At 47.6% G+C, this 22,763-nt stretch overlaps 1 protein-coding gene across 18 annotated transcripts in view; it reads left to right on the top strand.

Moving 5' to 3' along the window:
• TTC21A (tetratricopeptide repeat domain 21A) overlaps positions 1–22,763 on the top strand; it is a 31,107-nt gene that overhangs the window by 394 nt on the left and 7,950 nt on the right. For 5 of the 18 annotated variants that reach the window (XM_054552276.2, XM_054552273.2, XM_054552272.2 and 2 more), the window contains exons 2-18: positions 1,004–1,133; positions 1,943–2,053; positions 2,733–2,899; positions 4,334–4,456; positions 6,456–6,613; positions 9,952–10,036; positions 11,813–11,911; positions 12,906–13,098; positions 16,951–17,048; positions 17,220–17,420; positions 18,151–18,280; positions 20,145–20,302; positions 20,531–20,800; positions 20,886–21,124; positions 21,894–21,966; positions 22,063–22,173; positions 22,516–22,654. In XM_054552276.2, coding sequence (XP_054408251.1) covers positions 1,004–1,133; positions 1,943–2,053; positions 2,733–2,899; positions 4,334–4,456; positions 6,456–6,613; positions 9,952–10,036; positions 11,813–11,911; positions 12,906–13,098; positions 16,951–17,048; positions 17,220–17,420; positions 18,151–18,280; positions 20,145–20,302; positions 20,531–20,800; positions 20,886–21,124; positions 21,894–21,966; positions 22,063–22,173; positions 22,516–22,654 — 2,485 coding nt within the window. Of the gene's footprint in view, positions 1–1,003; positions 1,134–1,942; positions 2,054–2,732; positions 2,900–4,333; positions 4,524–6,455; positions 6,614–9,951; positions 10,037–11,812; positions 11,912–12,905; positions 13,099–16,950; positions 17,049–17,219; positions 17,421–18,150; positions 18,281–20,144; positions 20,303–20,530; positions 20,801–20,885; positions 21,125–21,893; positions 21,967–22,062; positions 22,174–22,515; positions 22,655–22,763 lie in introns of those variants that run through there. The other 13 variants (XM_024244283.3, XM_054552278.2, XM_054552277.2 and 10 more) reach the window with 9 other exon arrangements.

The following is a 22,763-nucleotide window of genomic DNA, read 5'->3' as shown; positions in this document are numbered from 1 at the left end:
CTACCCCAAACCAGCGCATCCCATCACTATCATTATCACTTCTTGTCATCATCCCTTCTTCTTCCACCCAGCTCACTCTCGCCTGCACCTCCCACCCCAGTTGATGGGTTCACCATTTAATCTCCTAGCCTTGACTCATACCTCTTCCCTATACTCATCTTCTAATCCTGTCTACAAGAAATGCCAGCTTCTTGATGTCTCCTGTGTTTTCTTTTTATCTTTTTATCTTCTAGCCCAGAACCAGCACCATCTCTCCCCCTGAGCGCCTGCAACAGCCTCCCTCCCATCTGGTTTCTCTGCTCTGGCTCTCTTCAGCATTAGTAGTCCCTGCTGCCACCACGGCACACACCCCCCACATGCAAAAGCAGCCAGAGTGGTTGTTGCAAAAATGTACATCTGAAAACATCCCTCGCCTTAAAACCATTCTGCTTTCTGCTACCCTTAGGATGGTGTCTGGGCTCTTTCATATGGCCCATGAGGATGTTTACAATCCAACCACATCTGTTCCCAACCTAGCACCCACAAACCTTAGGGGAAGTGAAACTTAGCTTTAAAATCTCAGCCCCTTTGTCAAGCTGTAGTTTCCATGGGCTTAAGCTTCCTTAGATGTGAAAGATACTGAGAGGACCATGCACAGGATAGTGGATATGAAGCCCACAATAACTTGTAACTACAATTGGTATAATTTTTATTATTATTTGTCCTCATTTTTCCACCCTTGTTCCCTTCCTAAGACAAAGCCTCGGTTGAATTCCCCATCATAGTTGAACCAGAATCTGTTGGTCAAACAAACATCTCCAAACTCTTTCCTGGGAAAACTGTATGGAGCTGCTCCCAGGGCTGTTAGAGGACAGGATGAGGCCTGAATGTTTCCTCTTTTTCTTCCCTTTGCAGAACTGAGGAGGAGCAGGGGATAGGGAAGGGAGCAGGTCTCATCCCATCTGGGACAGAACAGAGACAGAGAAGGGACTGGGCTATTGCAGCTATGTCTTCCTTCATACAGGCTGAGATCATTTACTATAGCCAGGAAAAGTACTTCCACCATGTGCAGCAGGCTGCAGCTGTGGGCCTGGAAAAATTCAGCAATGACCCTGTGTTGAAGTTCTTTAAAGCCTATGGAGTCCTCAAAGAAGGTAAGGACTTGGCAGTGTTGGTCTTGTGACCCCAGGCACTAGCCCGGCCCTAACACTCTGGCTCCACCTGGATGCCTCCTTCTGTCCTAGTTATGGTCCCATAAAAACAGTTTCACACTCAGTGGCTGGATTCCCACGGGAATCCACAGAGGCCTACGTAATCCATATCTAGTTGACTTTTGGGACCTCAGAGCGCTCACTATCCCTGCTCTGCACCTCGGGTTCCCTCTCTGTAAAATGAGTGGTTGGAGAGATAGCTGCATGATTCTTGAAGTAATTCCAGGCCTGGAAGCTGAGAACTGGTAATGCAAGCAAAAGAGGAGGAAGAGGTAGGTGTGAGGACAGGTGGGTATGGTACAGGTACAGGGAGAGGAGTGGGACCCATGCAGGTGCAGATGGGCTGACATTCAGAAGGTAGTCCTGGGCTGAGGACTGGCCGAATAGCCCATGGCCAATGTCTGAGGACATGGAGGGATAAATGTAATCATTAGCTCTTGAGCAGTAGCTGGGAATGCCCTGCCTGAGGTCCTTCTTCAGAACTGACGCAGCTAATAATTGCAGCCTCACACATATCCCCACAAGTACTCACAGGTACACATTTCCAGTCCAAGATTTCCAGCCCCTAACAGCCTGGACCATGTTACCAGCAACTCTTTCAAAGAGCCCCAGTCTTCAGGGAACTTGGGTCACTGGGGACCTTTCAGACCAGTTAGTCCAGCAGGTAGTGCTGAGCTGTTGGGTCAGCTACAGAGTCTCATGTCCTCTAGTCCTGGAGCTTGAGAGTATAACTATGTGGACTGTCTTTGCAGAGCACATCCAGGATGCCATCAGTGACCTGGAAAGCATCAGGCATCACCCAGACGTGTCCCTGTGCTCCACCATGGCCCTCATTTATGCTCACAAAAGATGTGAAATCATTGGTGAGTGCCACCATGCTCAACCAGGCCTGGCCCACCAGGGGAAAGAAAGCCCTGCCCCAGAGATACACAGCCCCTCAAGGGCTGCCAAAGGAGGTATGTGCCCTGGTGGCTGTGCAGATGCTGTTAACCAGTGAGAAGTGGCTGCTGCTCCTCTCCCCCTGGAGGCCTGGGCCCAAGTGAGTGGAAGCAGGCAGAGCCCATGACAGTGGGAGGGGCCCGTGCTCCAGATCCCAAGAGTTGGGGAAACATCCTTCTTCTTTGCCAAGATCTTGTCAGAAAAACCAAGCCAATATATATAATTCTACCCCTAATCTCCACATTTCTAGAGTCAGGGAGAGGGTCCAAGAGAGACTACAGACTACTATTTCCCTACTCACAATAATTTGTGGGCCTGAGGCTAAGGATTTTGGTTTGGTCTGCCTGCTCAGCACACTGCTGGGCACAGAGAAGAGAAGATAGTCTCAGACAGCACACCTGAGTCCAGGCCGGGGCATCTCAAGGGCAGGTACTGCTGGTTTCCAGGCCTTGGGCTGCATGTGGTGTGCTGCATATGTTGAAGGAAATCCACAGTGTCTGAGGGAGACCCCGAGGTAGTTCCCTGGGCCCTCGGTGGCCCATGCAGAACCAGGCAGACTTCCACATCCTAACTCTCCCTCTTCCTTTGCTCTTGGATTTACAGACCGAGAAGCAATTCAGGAGCTTGAGTACAGCCTGAAGGAAATACGCAAGACAGTCAGTGGAACTGCACTGTACTATGCTGGCCTCTTCCTCTGGCTCATAGGCCGCCATGACAAGGCCAAAGAGTACATTGACCGCATGCTGAAGATCTCTAGAGGCTTCAGAGAGGTACTCACCACACCATGGGGAGAACAGGCGAAGAAAGCAGCATCCAAACACATAATAGCAGGGTGGCCCTCATTCCCACAAAGGGCCCTGAAACTGGGGGAGAGCCACACCCAGGCTGACAAAACACCGGGTCTCACAGTTGCCGCAGGCATGTTGTCTCTGGGCTTAGCAGAGGTTATACATTGGCATTTGTACACAGAGTCTGATCTTTAGATAGATTTTCTATGGCTTGCACCATATTCTTAAGAAATTTTTTTTTTGAGACCTCACTGCAGCCTCAACCTCCTAGGCACAAGTAATCCACCTCAGCCCCCCAAGTAGCTGGGACCATAGGTGTGTGCCAGCACGCCCAGCTAGTTTTTACATTTTTTGTAGAGACTGGGTCTTGCCATGTTGCCCAGGCTGGTCCAGACTTACTGGTTCTTTTGAAGACCCAGATGAGCTGGCCACACTGGGCCATTCCCTCCCTGTAGTGCTCTGCTGGAACTGAATGGTGGCTCATGCAGTGCAGCCCATATACTGTATATCTGCACTAATATGGAATTTGAAGCCTCAGTCTAGACCATGCCTTCTCAGCAGGGCTGACACCAATTTTCAAGGGTGTAGACATGGTCCCTGGGGGAGGGGGTGAAAAAAACTTACTGTTTATGTATAAAACACAGATGTATATACAGTACACAATACACAGATATGGTATATCTGAGGCATTAACATTTCTTGGAAGGGGAGGGATTGATTAGAAAACAGTATCTAAAGAGACTCCTTAGGATAGATAACAGAAAAAGAGAAATAGAGCTACAATAGAGAAATACTGATCTAGGCCATCAAGAGGGGTGCTTTAGGGCAGGGCTCTTCTAAGTCTGCTTCCCAGGCCTGGCCCTCCCCATCTGCCTGGAGAGGCTGGGTGAAGGCTAACATGGAACCAGCGAGGTCCACGAGCTCAGAATGGCTCCAGCTCACCCACTCAGAGGGCATTCCTTGGCTTCCTATGCAGGGCCAGGCCTTGTGCTGGCCTAAGGAGTGGAGAGATCAAGAGTGGCCGTGCGTAGGCCCCCATGTTGGCTCCTGACCCCAGTGTAAACAGGCAATGACAGGATAGGTGAGTGAGCCTCAGTAAGGGTCATGGAGAGCTGTAGGGGTACAGGGAGGGAGGTCTCCTAAGCAGGGGCCTCTGAGGCTGAGTTGTAAGTAGTGGTAATGGACATCAGGTGAAGGGGTTTGGTTGGGATTGGGAGGGGTGCTGTCCAGGGCATTTCCAGACAAAGCAACAATGGGAGTCCTGGCCATGAGAGAGAGCTGGCTGCCCTGGGATCTGCACGGGGCTGTGCCTGGCAGGGCCTCAGGGTTTTGGGTGGCAAAGTGTGGATCATGTGCAAGCTGGGTTGAGGCTGTGCAGGACCAAGGACTTCATCTTTCATCTTGTTCTCATCCCAGGCCTATGTGCTCAGAGGCTGGGTGGACCTCACCTCAGACAAGCCCCACACTGCGAAGAAAGCCATTGAGTACCTGGAACAAGGAATTCAGGACACCAAAGATGTGCTGGGGATGATGGGAAAGGTGGGCAGTGGAAAAGGGAGAGGTGGAAGTATTCCTGGCCAGGCCACTGGAACCAGAGACCCACCAGGTACCCCCAGGCCAAACCCTCAGTCTCCAGATGCCTCATCTCGTAGATAAAGAGCAGAGGCCCAGAGAGGTTCAGCAACCAACCCAGGGTTACACAGCAGTCCAAGGTCCACTCTGCTTCTCAGATTTCTTCCTGCTTGATCTGAGTTTCTGTTTCATTTGCATGGGGGTCTTCTCAGGGTCACTTTCTTAAGGTCTGTCCTTCCTTGACCCTCTCAGGCTTTCTCTCTGCCTCTGTGTTAGTTTCACTCAGTGCCCTTCTCCCTTTCTTCTTTTATTTTGACCTTCCCATTTCACCTCTTTCTACCTGTTAAATTCATTTAGTGTGCCGTAAGAGAAGGGAGGTATATATTTTATATGTTCTGTATTTTCTGATCTTAAGTTTCTTTTTTCTCTTGTGAACCTCATGGAATTAATCTTTGAGAGAAAACATGTCCTCGTATTTTCTTCTGTTTGTGTATATTTTTATTATAAAAGAATACGTACTTATTTAAGAAAACAGAAGCCTAAAAAAAGTCAACAGATGAATTAAAATGGCAGGCTTAGTCTTACCGCTCCAAGACAAATATTAGTATTTTAGGGCAATGTCTTCTAGACTTCTTTCTATACTTGGGTCCAGGGTGTGTATTAGGTTGGTTTTCTGGCTGGCAGAAAGCAATGGAGATTATTGTGAGCCAGCTTATCACAGAGCATCCTTGGGGCCAGCACCTGTGGAAAGAGAAGGCAGGCTGTGAATAGTCACAGCAAAGGCCACAGCCAACTCTTTGGGGAACTCTGGAGCCGGGATGCCCCTTCAGTGAGCTCCCCATTAGTGCCTTGACACTGGAGGTGGGCTGCCCCAGGGACAGGTGTGACCTGGGACAAAGCAGCTCCCTTCAACCATGGGTGATCCCTGGAGGGAGACTCCATGGAGAGCCATCAGCCACCAACTCTCCTGGATGGTAGGGGGGTGAGTCACACACAGCAGTCACTGTGGGGTGGGAGACAGTGTTGGTCTACAATATAGCTTTCACCCTAGGGCATATTGTCATTTAGTTTGTTTTTCTTCATGTAATATTTTCTTTGTGTAATATTTAAAATGTCAGTTTGAACATGGATGTAAAGCTAGTCTTCTACTGTATGAGCATAATGTAATTTACCAACCCAGTCCCCTATTGTTTGGATATTGAGATTGTTTCCGGTTATGCACTTAAAGTGCTTCAATGAACACATTTATACATAAATCTTCATTATACAGAATAATCCTCTTGTTTTTAATGACAAGTCTCTTAATGGGGGTTACTGTAGGTCTAAGGGAAGCTGTCCTTTCAGAGTCCAATTTCAAGTCTTTTAGAAGCATTGCCCCCTGGCCCTTAGGGCACCTGTGTCATGACTCTTTGAGGAGAACCTGGTGGCTGGTGTTGGCCTGCAGAGGCCATGACCACAGCCCAATAGGCCTTGACAGAACAACAACAAAAAAAAACTCCACAACCTTGCTATAGAAGTAGTTGCCAGAAAACCCTAACTGACTCAGAATTGCTAAACTGGGCCTTGGCGAGCAATTTCAGTGATGAAATACAGAAAAGTGAATGGGAAATGAACGGAAAATTTATGGAACTGGAAAGCACCCAGTGACCTCACCTCTCCCCTTCAGGGTGACCTCACATGGCCTTACCCTATCTCAGGCCTGCTAAGTTTTCCAAGCTTGAGGCTTAGCTGTCTCCCCAAAGTCCCTGCTCATCCTGTCCGAGAAGCCAAGACTGTTGTAAACCTGGATATGTCACTCCTTCTCCCGGGTACTTTGAGGGGCTACTGGCCCAGCTGAGAGGACCCACAGTGCCCATGTGTCAGGTTCTGTTCCTGTTTCCATGGAGACACTGAGACAACCCCTCTCCAACAAACTCCCTTCATGGGCACTCCCTTCATGTAGGCTCTTCTGTCCGGCTCCCAACAGGCAATGTACTTCATGATGCAGCAGAACTACTCAGAGGCCCTGGAGGTGGTGAACCAGATCACTGTGACTTCAGGGAGCTTCCTGCCAGCCCTCGTCCTGAAGATGCGGCTGTTCTTAGCTCGGCAGGACTGGGAGCAGACAGTAGAAATGGGACACAGGTAAGCTACTGCACAAATGGGCAGCTTCCTTTCTTTCCAAGTCAAGAGTGCTAACACGTATTTACCATCTTATAAGCTGGGGAGGCAGGAGAACAAGACAGAAAGGTAAATATCGCCCATAGAGGAACTGGGAATTGTGCTATGGCCAAGTTGGGATGAGGAAGAGAGCAGGGATGGGTGCAAGCAAACGAAATACACATGATAACGTGAGGCTAGGAGCTGTGGCCTATGGTGGCCAAATCAAGAAACAGGGTAAAGGCTTATTGTTTAGAAGAGACAGGGAAGGACATCAAAAGAACTAAAGCAAGAGTTACAGGGTAGAAAGCAGTTGCTATGAAAACTGGCAGGAGAATGAGACTAGAATATATTGCATTATTAAGTTTTTTTTTAAAACTATGAGTATAGTATACCTTAATAAAAACTTTAGGGGAAAAAAGTCACTGGTGACTTTGAGAGAAGTGTTTTAGCAGCAGGCTGGGTACATAAACCAGAGAGCAGATTTCAGGAGTTATTGGGCATGTAGAAACCAGACACCAAGTGTAGAGTGATCTGGAAGCATTGTGAAGAGAAATGACAACCGCTTTGGGGAGGATATTTGATGCAAGGCTTTTGGGGAACCGGAAAAAAAATTATCTCTTTAAACTCTAATGGGCGCAGTGGCTCATGCCTGTAATCCCAACATTTTGGGAGGCCGAGGCAGGAGGATTGCTTGAGCCCAGAAGTTCAAGACCAGCCTCGGCAACATAGTGAGACCTTGTCTCTAAAGAAAATAATAAATAAAATCAGCTGGGCATGGTGGTGTGCACCTGAAGTCCCAGCTACTAAGGAGGCTAAAGCAGGAGAACCACTTGAGCTCAGGAAGGTTGAAGCTGCAGTGAGCTGTGATTGTGTCACTGTGCTCCAGCCTGGGCAACAGAATGAGACCCTGTCTCAAAAAAATAGATAAATAAAATAAAATAAAAATAAACTCTAACACTTTATTTTTATCACAATCATTCTAAAATGTGTCATCTTCACTTTTTTCCCAGAAGGAGTTAATGGCCCATGAGTTATCACTATGACTTGTAACTGAATTATAGGGAAATATATAGCACAGGTCTAAAAAAAAAAAAGCATATAATCAAACCTCTTCCTTCCCTAGGGAAGAATCCTAATTCCTCCGCTGATGACTGGAACTTGAATCTTATAGAGAGGTGCTGGTAGCAAATCAAACATATCTCTACCCTGCCCAGCCCACAGGCGCCACACATGTAATGCCTGTGTGCACCTCAGCTTCTCTCTCTCACAGTGTAAACCTGGCCTTGGTAGGAGCTTGCTTTGGAGGCTAGGCCTCAGGCCAGCAACTCACCTGGAAGCACCTGGCTGAAGCTATATGTGGGTGTTTGTGGCCTCCCTGGCCCTGGCCCTGCTGTGCCCATGTGCAGGGAGACAGTGTTTGGGGCCAACAGATTGAATCCAGTGCCCCAGCGTGTTCCCTCATGGAAGCTTTCCCAGTTAGTGGGATTCATAGAATTCCCTCACTGATTTTTAAAACTCTGCTCTATAAAGATGTGTTTCTGTTTTCATCCCTAATATATTTTTTCTTTCTTACTTTTCTTCATTAATATTAAAAGTTTGCCTCTCTTATTAGTCTTTTTAAAGAACCAGCTTTGAGTTTTGTAGCTTCTTTCTATTATATTCTAATAAAATAGAAATTTTGATTATAAATTCTATATTATATTCTTTGTGTATTCTAATTTATTAATTTCTGCCCCCCACTTTTTGGGGGGGGAATGTCTTGCTTTGTTGCCTAGGCTGGAGTGAAGTGGCATAATCATAGTTCACTGCAGCCTCGAACCCCTGGGCTCAAGTGATCCTCCCACCTCAGCCTCTTGAGAAGCTAGGACTACAGGCAAGCACCACCATACCCAGCTATTTTTTTTATAAGCTATTTTTTTTTATGTTGCCCAAGCAGGTGTCAAACTCCTGGGCTCAAATGATCTTCTTGCCTCGGCTTCCAAAAGTGCTGGGGTTATGGGTATGAGCCACCATACTCAGCCTAATTTCTGTTCTTAACTTTTTTATTTCCTACCAACTGCTTTCTTCCAAGGTATTTTGCTATTGTATTCTAACTTTTTAAAATTTTTAGTTTTTAGTTTTATTTTTTAATTTTTAATTGATAGAGATGGAATCTCACTGTGTTGCCAGGCTGGTCTTGAACTCCTGGCCTTAAGCAATCCTCCCACCTCAGCATCACAAAATGCTAGGATTACAGGTGTAAGCTACCGTGCCTGGCCTGTTTTCTGACTCTTGAGTTGGATGCCTGTCTCAACCATTCTCAATTTTACTTTGGAATATAAGCATTGAAGTCTGTGGGTGTCCCTCGAGGTACCATTTTTGCACAGTCTACACATTTGGATATGTAATATTTTTCCATATCATTTGGCGCCAAGAATTTTCTAATATCTGTTTGATTATTCTTTGGTCTATAAGTTATTTCAAAGTATGTTGCAGTTTTTGTTAATTCTCACATGTATGAGGTTTACAGTGCTTTCAGTAGTATCAGAAATGGTTAGAACTTTTTCAGTGCTGATTGTGCCTAATCATGTCGGAGTTTAGTATGTGAATTAGACTAACATGCTATTAAGCAGAAAGTCATTCCCTGACAGGCTGAAAAATGGGAAAGAATCTTTCTATAAAGAAATAGAATATTGAAAACCTCATAGTATGGTCAGAAGCTATAGCTTCACAATGGTACAAAATTGAAACCCAGGTTCCTTTTCCATCTTGCAGTGACTGCCCCCCAAGTGCCTTTCTGGCCACCTCCAGTCTCTGGCACCATGGTTATGTCTGGTTGGTTGGGTTATGAATAAGTTTCTCTGGCAAAGATACCCTCAGATACACAACTTAAATAACAAAAAAGGTTATTTCTCCTCCAGGTAAAGTTGGTGGTGGCTCAGGGCTGGGTTGACAGCTTAACTCTGGGGAGTCCCAGGCCCCTCTGTCTTGTTGCTCTGCTATTCCTAGGATAATGCTCACGTGGTCCACATTCCAGAGGGTAGGCAGGAGGAAAGGGCGGAAAGGGAAGGCATGCTGGTAGGGCACAACTGGACAGCACACCCCTCACTTGCACTTCTATCCTGTAGGTCAGACCTTTGTCACACGGCCAAATATAAGCTGCAAAGAGAGGCTGGGAAATGTCTTTATTCTGAGCAGCTTGTGCCTGGCTAATTCGGGAGTTCTATTATTAAAAGAAGAGGGGAGAATAGATATTCAAAGACAATCAGAAGTTGCCAACACACCATCCCAGCCTTGCCTATCGATACTCTCAATTCATGTGCCTCCTCTTCTTCCTTCAGAATCCTAGAAAAAGATGAGAGCAATATTGATGCCTGCCAAATTCTAACTGTGCATGAGCTTGCAAGAGAAGGAAACATGACCACAGTAAGTTCTTTGAAGACTCAGAAGGTGATCCTTGAAACAGAGTCAAGGAGGAACCCTTCATAACCTGTGCACCTGACCCAAAGCCCTTGTAGGGAGCCCCTGGATCTCAGCTTCCTCTTTCCTACCCCACCCCTATACTCGCTGCCAAGGAGGCCTGCTCTGGTTTGACTCTTTGGGTTGTGTAGCTTGGGAGTAAGGCAGCATCAGGCAGTGAGATTGATGCTAGGCTCTGCCATGTGCTATCTGTGGAAGCCTGGGCAGGTGTCCCCACCTGGATAAGCCTCAGGCTTCCTGTTTGTAAAATAGACAGCATTCCACACAGGACTAAATGTGATAAGAAGTGGGAGAATTTGGAACAGTCCCTGAAACACTACAGTAATTCCATCAATGTTAACTGATAGTAGAAGTCATGGTAGTATTTCTGAATTCAGGAAATGCCTTTTTTTTTAGGGGATAGTTGGAACTGCTCAGGCATTGGCCAGGTAATACTGGGCCCCAAACATGCTCGTAAGTCTTGTAGTTTTCCAAAGAAACCAAAAATAGCCCTCAAATGCAGTCAGAAACACCTAGAATTCTTAGTGAAACCTCAATACCCAGACAGGTTCTCATTTTCAAAAAGGTTTGTTTTTAGCCAAAGCATTGCCTTTTAGATGAGTGAAATATGTTGCCTCTATGGAGAGCATGGCAAACCAAGAGTCTCTAAGGGGTCATGGTGGGAAGGGGAAGCTTCTGGTTCCTTCTGCACAGCTCTGGGATTGTGGATTTTGTGGGATGGGGTGAGGTAGAGGGGAGAGTCTGTATTTAGGAGAAAAAGGCCCCAGCCCTTTTCATCTCTGGGTAGGAATAAGAGAATAGGACTATCCTCAGCTCCCTGTGACTCTAGATCCCTAAGCAGGCCTTCCTGGGGCCTGGCCTGAAAGTTAATCCCAGGGGCAGACTTAGCATTTGGCTAACTGAGATTTAGCATTAGCACTTAGCTGAGATTTAGCATTAGCCCCTTCTTTACTCCCACTTCAAACCTTGGGACCCGACCCTGGGCTGGCTACCCAGTTCTAATTTTGTTCATACTTACTGAACAGAGTGGACCCACACCATCCTTGGTTTTGCTTTTGGCACTTCTCTGCAGCTGGGAACTAAGAATTCCTTACTCCTGGGTGGGGAGTGGGAAAGAACCTAAGCTTTGGAATCTGTCAGTGACCTAGGTGGCTGGGTGACCTCAGACCAATTGCCTAACGTTTCTGACCTTTCGTGTGTTGGACAGGAAAGTTCGGAAAGTTTGAATAGTTATACTGACTTACATTTGACTCATGTCAAAATGGAGCAGAGGCTTCTGGGCCAGCACAGTTAGTTTGCTGCTGGCCTGGCAGGCTTCACTGTGGACACAGTGAGGGCTAGCTCCTGGCTCTGCCTGGGTGGGTCTGAAAAGGCATCTTGTCTTCACAAACTCAGGAACAGGGCTACTCTGTGGGTTAGCCCTGCTCCATAAGGAGCAGTCAAAAAAAAAAAAAGAAAAAAAAACAAATTCAGGAACAGAGGGGCAGTGCCAGCTGTGGGTGAATAATGTCCCCAGGAGCTCCACTTATAGGCCTTTGAAGTAATTCTGATGCCTGGGCCACTCCAATTCACTTAAATCTGAATTTCCGGGGGCGGGTTGTACCTGGTCATGGGCATTTTTAAATCTCCCAGCTGATGCTACTATGCAGCCAGGGTTGAGAACCATGGCCCAACTCTGACCTTGCACCTTGCATATTGACATTCTCTGTTTTGTCCCTGCAGGCTGCCAATCACGTTAGAAATTTGATTAAGGCACTAGAGACAAGGGAGCCCGAAAATCCAAGCCTCCATCTTAAAAAAATTCTTGTGGTTAGCCGACTGGTAAGAAGGTTCTTTCCTGGTTCTGAAATGGTGCTTCTCCCTGCTTTCCTTAGAGGAGACCTGTGCTCCTCCAGGAAGCTCCTTGAGTGCCTTACCCCTCCCTTCTGGCTCAAACTTGTCCTTTCGGGGTAGTGGCTCATAGCCTGTTGTGCCTACTTTCCTCTGGCTGATAACTGTGACATGTGGGTTCTACATCCTTAGCCTAGGTGCCCCCTCAGAGATGCCATGAAGTTCAGGGAGACGGGGTCTGAAAGTGCTTTTGGAGTGGGCTGTGCCTTATTTGGGGAAAGCGGGTGGTATTGCAGCTGTTATGCAGCAGAGCCACACCCAGCTCTAGCCTCCAGTGCCTAGGTGCCCAGCTCCCATATTCTTTTTTGTGGAAGTGACCTGAGAAGGCTGGCCTGCCTAGGCCTCTCAGACATCAGGGAAGGTTCAACTAGACCAGGTTGCCAACAAATCTGTATCTCTTTCAGACCCTTCAGCCCCAAAGCAAGATTTACTAGAAGTAGTTGCTGTAAGAATGAAGGCAACTCTGGGACCTCAGGAACCAGAACTATGGAGTTGCATAGACACCATCTCTCCCTCTGTGTGTCTGATTCTCTCTGCCTTGTTCTCCACACATGGCAGGGAACATGGCTGATGGCAGCCTTTGGGGCCACTTCTTATTACTGGACACAAAAAGAAGTTCTTTCATTCAGCTTCAATTTTTGAAAAACCTCTTGGTGACTCCTTAGACCAATTACTGTGACCAGACAGGGGATAGGTCCCTCAGAGGACCCTGTGGCTAGAGGCAGGTTCCACAGATGTGGCCAGTGAGAGATTCCTTGGGAGCCAGACAGCAACACAGACCCAGCTGCCTAGACACAGGTTACCTCTTGGGCTCTCCTGGGCCTACCAGCCCTGCCTACCAAAGTGTCCCCCATTTCTGACATGACCTTGCTCATACAGGCTGGACTGACTGGTCTCCCAATTCCCACCTTCCTGTTTCTTGCAGTGCGGGAGTCACCAGGTGATTCTAGGGCTAGTGTGTAGTTTCATCGAGCGCACCTTCGTGGCCACCCCCTCCTATGTCCATGTGGCCACAGAACTGGGCTATCTCTTCATCCTGAAGAACCAAGTGAAAGAGGCCTTGCTGTGGTACTCAGAAGCCATGAAACTGGACAAGGATGGCATGGCTGGTTTGACAGGTATATGCAGGTGTGGCAGGGCTCAGGGATGGGTGTCGGGAGCCAAACCAGGCAGCTTCCATGCGTCCAGAAGAGAGGTGCTGGAAAGCATTCTCCTTGGAGGATATGTGAATTTTGGGGTATGATGTATGATGGGGTATCTTTCTGGGAATCCACAAGTATAGATGTAAGAGGCACAGAAATGCTCGGAGGTATGATCAGAGTCACTCTGATCTCCACCAGACCTCCAATGTCTGTCTACACTGACTGCCCCAGAAGACTGACAGGCTGAACCTTATACTCAGGGGGCGCTGCCTCTTCTCAGGCTGCCCAGGCCAAGGTTGGAGGCAGTTCTACTCACCACCAGTCCCCACATGCAGAGCCTCTAGATTCACCTCTATAGACCCTCCTTCAGGGCTCTGAGCTGAAAAACCACCAAAAAGAGTAGCTCTGAGAATTATATATTTCCCTGTCTGTCCAGGTGACTTTAAAAATCCTTTCTATAAATGTCAAATGAACTTTCTACAGTGACATTTCCATTTTACACATTTTTTAAAGCCCCCTACTCCATGGTCTGTGGTGAATTCTGAAATGGCAGTGTTTGGTTTGGGTTGAGGAAGTTGTATGGTCCAGTGCTTAAGGCAGGCCGACTCTTGCCCTGGCTCTGAGGGGCTGTGTGTTTGGGGCCAAGTCACTTCTCCTTTCTAAACTCCAGGCTCCTCATCTGCATAGCACAGTTATCAGAGTATTTTATCTTGACTTCTGGTTCAACATGTCAGGCTGACCCCCTCAAATCCATGCTTTCCTTCTGTCCCCAAATCCCATGAAAATAATGAGATATCTTTAAAAGGTAATGAGCCAGGCGTGATGGCTCACGCCTGTAATCCCAACACCTTGGGAGGCCGACGTGGGCAGGTCATTTGAGGTCAGGAATTCGAGACCAGCCTGGCCAACATAGTGAAACCCCATCTCTACTAAAAACACACAAAAATTAGCCAGGTGTGGTGGAGGACACCTGTAATCCCAGCTATTCGGGACGCTGAGGCCGGAGAATCACTTGAACCCGGGAGATGGAGGTTGATATGAGCCGAGATGACACCACTGCACTCCAGCCTGGGCCACAGAGTGAGACTCAAAAAAAAAAAGAGTACATAGCAGCGTGGACCAGAAACTTTGAAGAATTTCACATTTCTAGAAGATGGAAGGCAAATGGTGTCAAATACATGGGAATTCCAAGCAGATCTAGAAACCCATAAGCAAACATAGGCAGAGATGGGTTAGCTAAAGAATTTAGTAGACCAGCTTTCACCAAAGGGTTCCAGGAAAAACAAAAACTAAAAAACACGAGCTCAGGGTCACCAGTGGCTGAGTGTGAAAGCATGCCACGGGGCAGTGAGAGCGATAATAGGGGGATTACTGGAACCATGCCCCGGCCAGAGGCTAGAATCCAGGAGGTGTGTATTGGGTGTTGGGGCAGGAGGGAGAGGAGCAGTGCTCTGGATGATTTCCCACTGTAACCAGGGACATGAAGGACAAAAGGACTTGGCTGCTCAGCACAAAAGCAAAATTCCCTAGAATGTTCTTTCACCAGGTTGAGTGCTTCCCTACTTCCTCCTTCAAGGGAGAGAGTCCCAGTGGTTAGCTGGAGGAAAGTCCACTGGTCAGGATGTCTGTCCCACTCTCCCAGTCCAAGCCAAGCTCACTCGTATGTCCTGGAGTCACCATATTTTCTGCCCAGTCTGGCAAAATCAGTGACCTTAACAGTGTGTAAAATGTGCCTAGTTGCTGTCCTTCCTTTATAAATCTGCTAGCAGTCTGAAAGACTGGCCGAGTGGAACATGCAAAGCAGTAGCCCTCTGAGGAGCAGAGTTAAGGCTAGTACAGAAAAGACTTTTCCTCCCAAAACACCTTCAGTGTTTGGAGAGGCTATTATGTCAATAAGTAAAGAACATGCTACTATGAAAAAGGTACAGGAACAAAAAAGAGTTGCCAAAAATAAAAAATATTATTGTAAGGTAAAAAATTTCATAGATGGGCGAAATAGTGGGATGGATATAACTGAAAACTAAAATGGTGATTAGGAAGACAGTCAAGAATAAATATACCAAAGTAGCGAAGAAATACCTGTGCAAGTAGAATAGCTTGCTTCAAACAGATGAGATTTGTCCTTCCAACATCAAAACATACACAAAACCACAGTAATTAAGTCCCTTTGAGGCCAGCACTGACTGGGACAAGCAAATAGATAAATGGGATGTAACAGGCCTTATTTCAAACTGATAGGTTGTTCACTAACTCCTAGTTGGATACCCTGCTATTGATTATGAAAAAGAAAAAAAGGTAAGTTCTCATCTTACACCATACTTAAATTTCAGATGAATTAAGTATTAAACATAAAAATTAAATGAAACGTGGGTTTCCCTGGGGATTCTAAGCCTAACTCCAAACTTGGAAGCTGCAAAGTTTGGCTTTGTGGCTCTACATGGAAAAAAAAATAGAAGCTGCAAAGGAAAATATTTTACCTATTTGACTACATAAAAGCTTAAAATTACTACATGACAAGGTACTGTAAAAATAGTTAAAGGATAAATGGCAAACTAATAGAAAACACTTGCAACAAAGGGTTAATAAAACATAAAGAGAAAAAAAATCACCCCCACCAAAAAAACCAGGCAGGCTGTGAACAGAATATTCACAGTAGAAAGGAAAAGGCTATATTGGAAATATGAACAGGTGTTCATTCTCCCTGATAGTTAAAAAAGGTGTTGAATGAAAACTAGTTACTTTTTGTGTTTCAGACTGGCAAAAATTACAGCATGTTTAGGTTATGAAGAACGGATATTTTAAATTCTTGATAGTAATATAAGTTCAAGTGTCTTTGAGGGCAAGTTGACCTTATCTATCAGCATTTTAAATATATGTGCTCTATGACCCATCAGCTGTCCCTCAGGAATTTGAACTTATGTAAATGTTCATCATAGCATTGTAGTATTTAAATACTGAAAATAAAGTAAATGTGAAATTAGATGTCCTTCAGTAGGGCAATAGTTAAATAATTAGTAGGGCAATAAATTGTTACATCCACAGTAAAACATTGTGTTGTCATCAAAGAAAATGGGGTAGATTTGTATGAAGAGATGAGAAAATACGACTATCATATACAAATTTAAAAAAGCAGATTGTGGCCAGGCACAGTGGCTCATGCCTGTAATCCTAGCACTTTGGGAGGCTGAGGTGAGTGGATCACCTGAGGTCAGGAGTTAGAGACCAGCCTAGCCAACGTGGCAAAACCCCATTTCTACTAAAAATACAAAAATTAGCCGGGCGTGGTGGCCATGCCTGTAATCCCAGCTACTCAGGAGGCTGAGGCAGGAGAATTGCTTGAACCTGAGGGGCGGAGGTTGCAGTGAGCCGAGATCGTGCCATTTCACTCCAGCCTGGGCAAAATAGCGAAACTGTGTCTCAAAAAAAAAAACAAAAAAAAGCAGATTGTAGAATGGTGTATGTGAAATTTGATTCCCTTTGTGTATGTGTGTGTTTTTAAATCCATTGGTATGCTCATGTGTACATATATATGTCTGAGTTGTCTATATAGTAGTAACGTATTATACCTCAAATTGTTCCTAGTGGTTATCTCTAGAGAGAGACATTGTTAAAGCCAGAACATGAGCTAGGGATGTTTTTCTGTATTGCCTTAGGGTTTTAATTCTTGAGCATGAGCATGTATTTCTCTTTAAGTTTGTAGAAATGTTGGAAAAGATCCCCTATGCTGAGACATCTTCCTTCCACTGTCTTACCCATGCTCCTTGACCTGATGAGCTGCTGGCTGTGCTTCAGTGTTAGCTGCTCATCATTGTTTTGTCCCATTTACAGGGATCATCTTGTGTCATATCTTAGAAGGCCACCTGGAGGAAGCTGAGTACCGGCTGGAATTCCTGAAGGAGGTGCAGAAGTCCTTTGGGAAGTCTGAGGTCAGAGCTCCCTGGGGGCATGGGTTGCTCCAGGATGATGTCCTCTGCTGTCCTCCCACCCCCAGTTTCCAATAGAAAGCATGCAAGGTGAACTGGACCTTCGCTTTGCCCTTGCCTACCAACTCTGCCCAGGCTGACATTGGCACTGAGACTCGGTCCTCTCTTCCACAGGTGCTAATTTTCCTCCAAGCCCTCCTGATGTCCAAGAAGCACAAGGGGGAGCAAGAGACCACAGCGCTCCTGAAGGAGGCAGTGGAGCTTCATTTCTCCAGCATGCAAGGCATCCCTCTTGGCTCTGAATACTTTGAAAAGCTGGACCCCTACTTCCTGGTCTGCATTGCTAAGGAGTACTTGCTCTTCTGCCCCAAGCAGGTTAGGGGAAGGCCTATCTTCATGGTGGGGGTCTGGAGTACAGGTTTGGATGGTGCCCACCTGAAGGACAGAGAGGCAAGGACCTTACTTGGCCAGTCACAAGTAAGGATAGGGTGAGCCTTGGGCAGCTGGGGAGCCCAGTGCTCTTCAAACTTGAACATACAGCACACAGGTAACGTGGGAGGTTGTTCCAGTACAGATTCTGACTCTACAGGGGGGTCTAAAACCCTGCATCTCTAACAGGCTCCCAAGTGATATGGATGCTGCTTGTCTAGGGACCACACTTGGAAGAACAGGGCACCGGCCCATGGCCCTGCCTTTATCTGAGACAAGAATTTGGCTTCGTTTTCTGCAGAAGCCCCCTAAGAAGTATGTTAGTCTTTACTTGTTTGTCCTGCTCTTCCAGCCAGTCAGGATTCTTTGTGACCAAGGATCATATTTTTATACACCTTAATATCCCCCCAGTGCCTTGTAATGAGTCATTCAGCAAATATTTATTGAGTGCATTACTACATGCCAGATACCATTCTCGGTACTGGGGACACAACAGTGAACAAAACAAAGTTCCATAGTCTGGAGCTCGTGCTGTAAGCACTAGATGATACAGAGGATAATAAATAAGTGTGGAATGAAGCAAAATTCCTTCACTGAGAGCGTTTTCTGAGAGCTCCAGGAGTCTCTTTTAGAATAGGGCAAACCTACTCCCACCTCCACCGCGGTGTTCCCACAGCCCAGGTTACCAGGCCAGATCGTGTCTCCACTTCTTAAACAAGTCGCCGTGATCTTGAATCCTGTAGTGAAAGCAGCACCAGCTCTGATCGACCCCCTGTATTTGATGGCTCAGGTCAGGTATTACTCAGGTGAGCAGGGGGTCCTGACAGCCAGGTGGGGCCTTGCAAACACCTGATGTAGCTTTGTGTCCGCAGGCTCCTTGCCTAGGATACTACATGCACACACACACACACACCTTGCCTGGGGTACTACGCGCGCACACACACACACACACACACACACACACATGCATGCTCCTTGCCTGGGGTACTACACACACACACACACACACACACACAAGTACATGATCTTACAGGCCTGCCCACTCCCAGCCTCCATTCCCTAGTAAGCTTCCTGACCTCTCACCAGCAGGGGTCTCTCCCACCTAGGCCTTTGTGGATTTACTCATTTGATCTGTGCTGGTAATAGTTATTGAACTTCTTCTGAGATACAGTAGTACCAAAAATAGGCAAAAATTCCCTCATGGAGCTTGCATCTAGTAAGGTGAAATTGACAACTCAATGCAAGCTCCACGAGGGAGCACATCGTATTTTTTTTGCTAGAACATGGTAATGCTATGGAAGAAGCTGAAACAGGGAAGTGATGCAGGGGTGGCAGGGTTGCAGTTTTGAAAAGGTATCCAGAAAGGCCTCGTGGAGAAGTGAGAACCCTGTACCATGAGGCCTTCAGAGCCTCCAGGGGCCCTTTCACCTTCTCCCTTTTCAAGGCCCAGACCCTGGAGAGAAAGGGAAGGAGAGGGAAACTCTTCCATGGGTGCTCTATTGTCCTCTCTGATGCAGAGCCCTACCCTGAAGTACTGTCTCCCTGTGGCCTCCACCCAATCCTGCCTGCCTGGAAACCAGGCTGATCTGTGGTGTTCTGGGGGGTGTCCAAAGGGATCAGAATACTGTGGCCATTTGTCTGTCTTCTGGCATTGCATCGTGTGGATTGCACTCCTGCTGAGAGCTTTCCTGTCTTCATCCTTGGTCCTCCCTGTGTTCATTTGGGTGCCAGGTTTCCCCACAGCTTCAAGGTATCCTGGATACTAGGCCAGGGTGAGAGAACTTCCCCTGGGTGCTGGCATCTGCCAGCAGAATTGGGCCCAAAGCAAGGTCTCCAGCTGCGTAGGTTGCCATGGTGACCTCTTCACATTTCCACAGCACATAAGAAGGAGCAGGGAGCTTGGGACCCAGAAGCAGGTGCTCCCTACCCACCAGGTTATGGATCCCAAGTAGGAGTTGTTGAGAGACCTGACTGCAAGGGAAGAAAGTGCCCCTACCAACTCATCACACCCAACCCCTAGGCTGCTGCTACCACCCTATAAGTGCCAGCCTGTCTGCAGGGAGGCCCCTCAGCCCTCAAGTCCCAGGGGGTTCAGAGCTGAAGCTCAGGAACCCAATAGGCCTGGATGTAAATGCCAACTTCACTCCTTCCAAGCCGAGTGGCTTATATCACTGGAGCCCCAGGTAGCACATCTGAAAAAACAAGAACAATAGCACCAACCTTGCAGGGCTGGGCAAGTAAATCAGACTTTCTAAAGTGTTTTGCAAGTATTGAACATAGAGCAGGAGCTTCTTAAATTGTAACTATTACAGTTGCTGTTACTACTAGGTTTTGTTTGCTCTTAGGTGTGGGAATTGAGACTTAATGTGTTCCCCTGAGCTTCTGGATGGAGCAGTGAAGTGACTTAGCTATCTCCCTGAGGGTTACAGAGACAAGAAGAGTGTTGCACTGAGGTTTGAGTTTCCTGTCTTTTGTCTGAGTCAAGGAAACAACTGTGTAGTCTTAATTTTAGAAATGGATCCCTGAGTGAAACAGAACAAAACTGGCTAAAATACTCAACTTTGTATATTTCTGGGGAACAGGACATGTAAAATTCATTCTGCCCTTGCATATCAGGTCTTAGGAGCCCCTTGGGAACCCTGCATGTAGAGGTTTGTGTATTATTTCTAGGAGAGCTAGAGAATGCCCAGAGCATCCTGCAGCGTTGCCTGGAGCTGGACCCCGCCTCCGTGGATGCCCATCTCCTCATGTGTCAGATCTACTTGGCTCAGGGCAACTTTGGCATGTGCTTCCACTGCTTAGAGCTGGGTGTCAGCCACAACTTCCAGGTGGGTGCCCTGTCATCCTCTCAGCATCCCAAAGCCCAGCTAGCTGTGGCCCCTGTTTGCCTTCTGAGAGTAGCCCCAGGGGCTAGCTGTGTCCCACAGATCTTTCTGCTCGTCCAAAGGCAGGGGTAGGCTCAGTGGGCTCCTGAGGCTTTCTCTGACCTAGCTTCTGTGAGCAGCAGCAGTAGCAGCAGTGAACTGGAGCCCCACACTCTGCTGTGCTCCTCCTAGGTCCGAGATCACCCCCTCTACCACCTCATCAAGGCCAGGGCCCTCAACAAGGCTGGAGACTATCCAGAGGCCATAAAGACACTGAAAATGGTCATCAAATTGCCAGCTCTGAAGAAGGAAGAAGGCAGGAAGTTCCTCAGGCCCTCTGTGCAGCCTAGCCAGCGGGCATCCATCTTATTGGAACTGGTGGAGGCCCTCCGGCTGAATGGGGAGCTAGTAAGAAATGCTGTGCTCTCTTCCCTGGGGACTGGGGCACACTGGAGGCTCAGGGTAGGCCCAGGAACCAGGTTCTTTGATTCCACCCACTGTTTACTTGTGCATCAAGTGAAGGGTCTGTTTGATTCCCATGTTCTAGCATGAGGCCACCAAGGTCATGCAGGACACCATCAATGAGTTCGGCGGCACACCAGAAGAGAACCGCATCACCATTGCCAACGTGGACTTGGTCCTGAGCAAGGGCAATGTAGACGTGGCGCTGAACATGCTAAGGAACATCTCACCCAAGCAGTCCTGCTATATGGAAGCCAGAGAGAAGATGGCCAACATCTACCTGCAAACCCTCAGAGACAGGCGCCTCTACATCAGATGCTACCGGTAAGCCCCACAGGCAGCACAATGACAGCTTCTTCTCCAATGGTATCTTAGGGAGTGTTTCCTTCAGATGGTATTTCTTCAACCTGGGTCTCCAGAATGTGTCCTTGGAGTGTAGTTTGATGAATGTATGGAATTGTCCATGGGTTACAATTTGAGCATGAAAGGTCAGTAAGCCCTGTTCATGGATGAGGATACAGAATTGAATTGGCCCTGAGCCCTGCTTGCCTCCCCCTCACCTGCTTGCACATACTAGTGGGAGACTGTAGGCCTGGTTCTCAGAGCAGACACAGTGAAGCTCCAAGCTGCTGTCTCTGTATGATTTTGCATTGGGACCTCCAAGGCACCTTCCTCATCCCTTTCTTCTGGCAGAGCTGCATCTAAGCAATTTAAAGTGAGAGGTGGGGTTGCTGAGGGAGTAGGGAAGGCTATCCAGCAGTGGGAAACCAGTGAACAGTATGGAGGCAAGGCCAGATTGGAGTTTTAGAAAGAGTGACAAGGCTGCCTCGTGGAGAGGGATCTGGAGGGATAGCGGGTAGAGTGAGAGGAACAGATAGAAGGCCTGGCCATGGCCTAACTACAGAGATGGATGTGGAGAGCCTGACTCAGGTAGCTAGCACAGTGCCTCATTCACGGTGGACTTTCTACAAGTATTGATTGATGAATGAATGAATGTCAGCCAGAATCAGTGGGAAGGAAGTGAAGGAGATGATTTCAGGAACATGAGGTGTGTGCGAGCCTGGGATAAGCTTTTGGTTACTCTTTCTTGCAGTGAGCTCTGTGAACATCTGTGTGGCCCCCACACCAGCCTGCTACTGGGCGATGCTTTAATGAGCATTCTGGAGGTAAGTGAGAGGCCTCACAGCCTTGCCAAGTGGCCCCCCAGTCTCCCTTCTCCAGTGGGAGAGAAGAGGAAGACCCAAAGACACTTTTCCCACCAGCCCGAGAAGGCCCTGGAGGTCTATGATGAGGCCTATAGACAGAACCCGCATGACGCCTCCCTGGCCAGCAGAATTGGGCAAGCTTATGTGAAGGCCCACCAGTATACTGAGGTCAGGCTGGGCTGGGGTGTGAAGGGGCAGGGAGGGCCAGCCCAGCAGGGAGGGTGGAGGACAGTACATGACTGGGGAGCTCCGGATGGGAGGAGAGTGGCTGAGTTTTCACTCAGCTCCTTGCTGAATGAGGTGCCAAGGGGAGAACTCAGCAACTCTCTGCCGCTGACCACACCTGCTTAAGCTGAGGGTTACACCCTGTGCCAGCTGGGAGGAGTGCCTTTTCACCTTAGGCTATGTTCTGGAGGGGCACACTGGTATGATGGCTGCTGAGGGGAACATGGTGTAGGGCACTGAAGGGCAGAACCAGGCCAGAGGCTAATATTTATTGTTTGCACTAAGGCAATTGAGTATTATGAGGCTGCCCAGAAGATTAATGGACAGGACTTTCTGTGCTGCGATCTGGGTGAACTGCTCCTGAAGTTAAAGAAGGTCAATAAAGCAGAAAAAGTTTTGAAGCAGGCACTGGAACATGACATTGGTGAGGCAGCATTGTAACCCATTTCTAGCATTTGGAGCAGACATACTCCTCCCCCATTCCCTATTAGCTGAAGTCCTGAACCCAGCCCTCCCCACCAACACAGCTTCCC

Source organism: Pongo abelii, chromosome 2 (genome assembly GCF_028885655.2).
Source record: "Pongo abelii isolate AG06213 chromosome 2, NHGRI_mPonAbe1-v2.0_pri, whole genome shotgun sequence".
NCBI classification, from domain to species: Eukaryota; Metazoa; Chordata; class Mammalia; order Primates; family Hominidae; genus Pongo; species Pongo abelii.
This window is presented reverse-complemented; position numbering and strand designations above follow the sequence as displayed.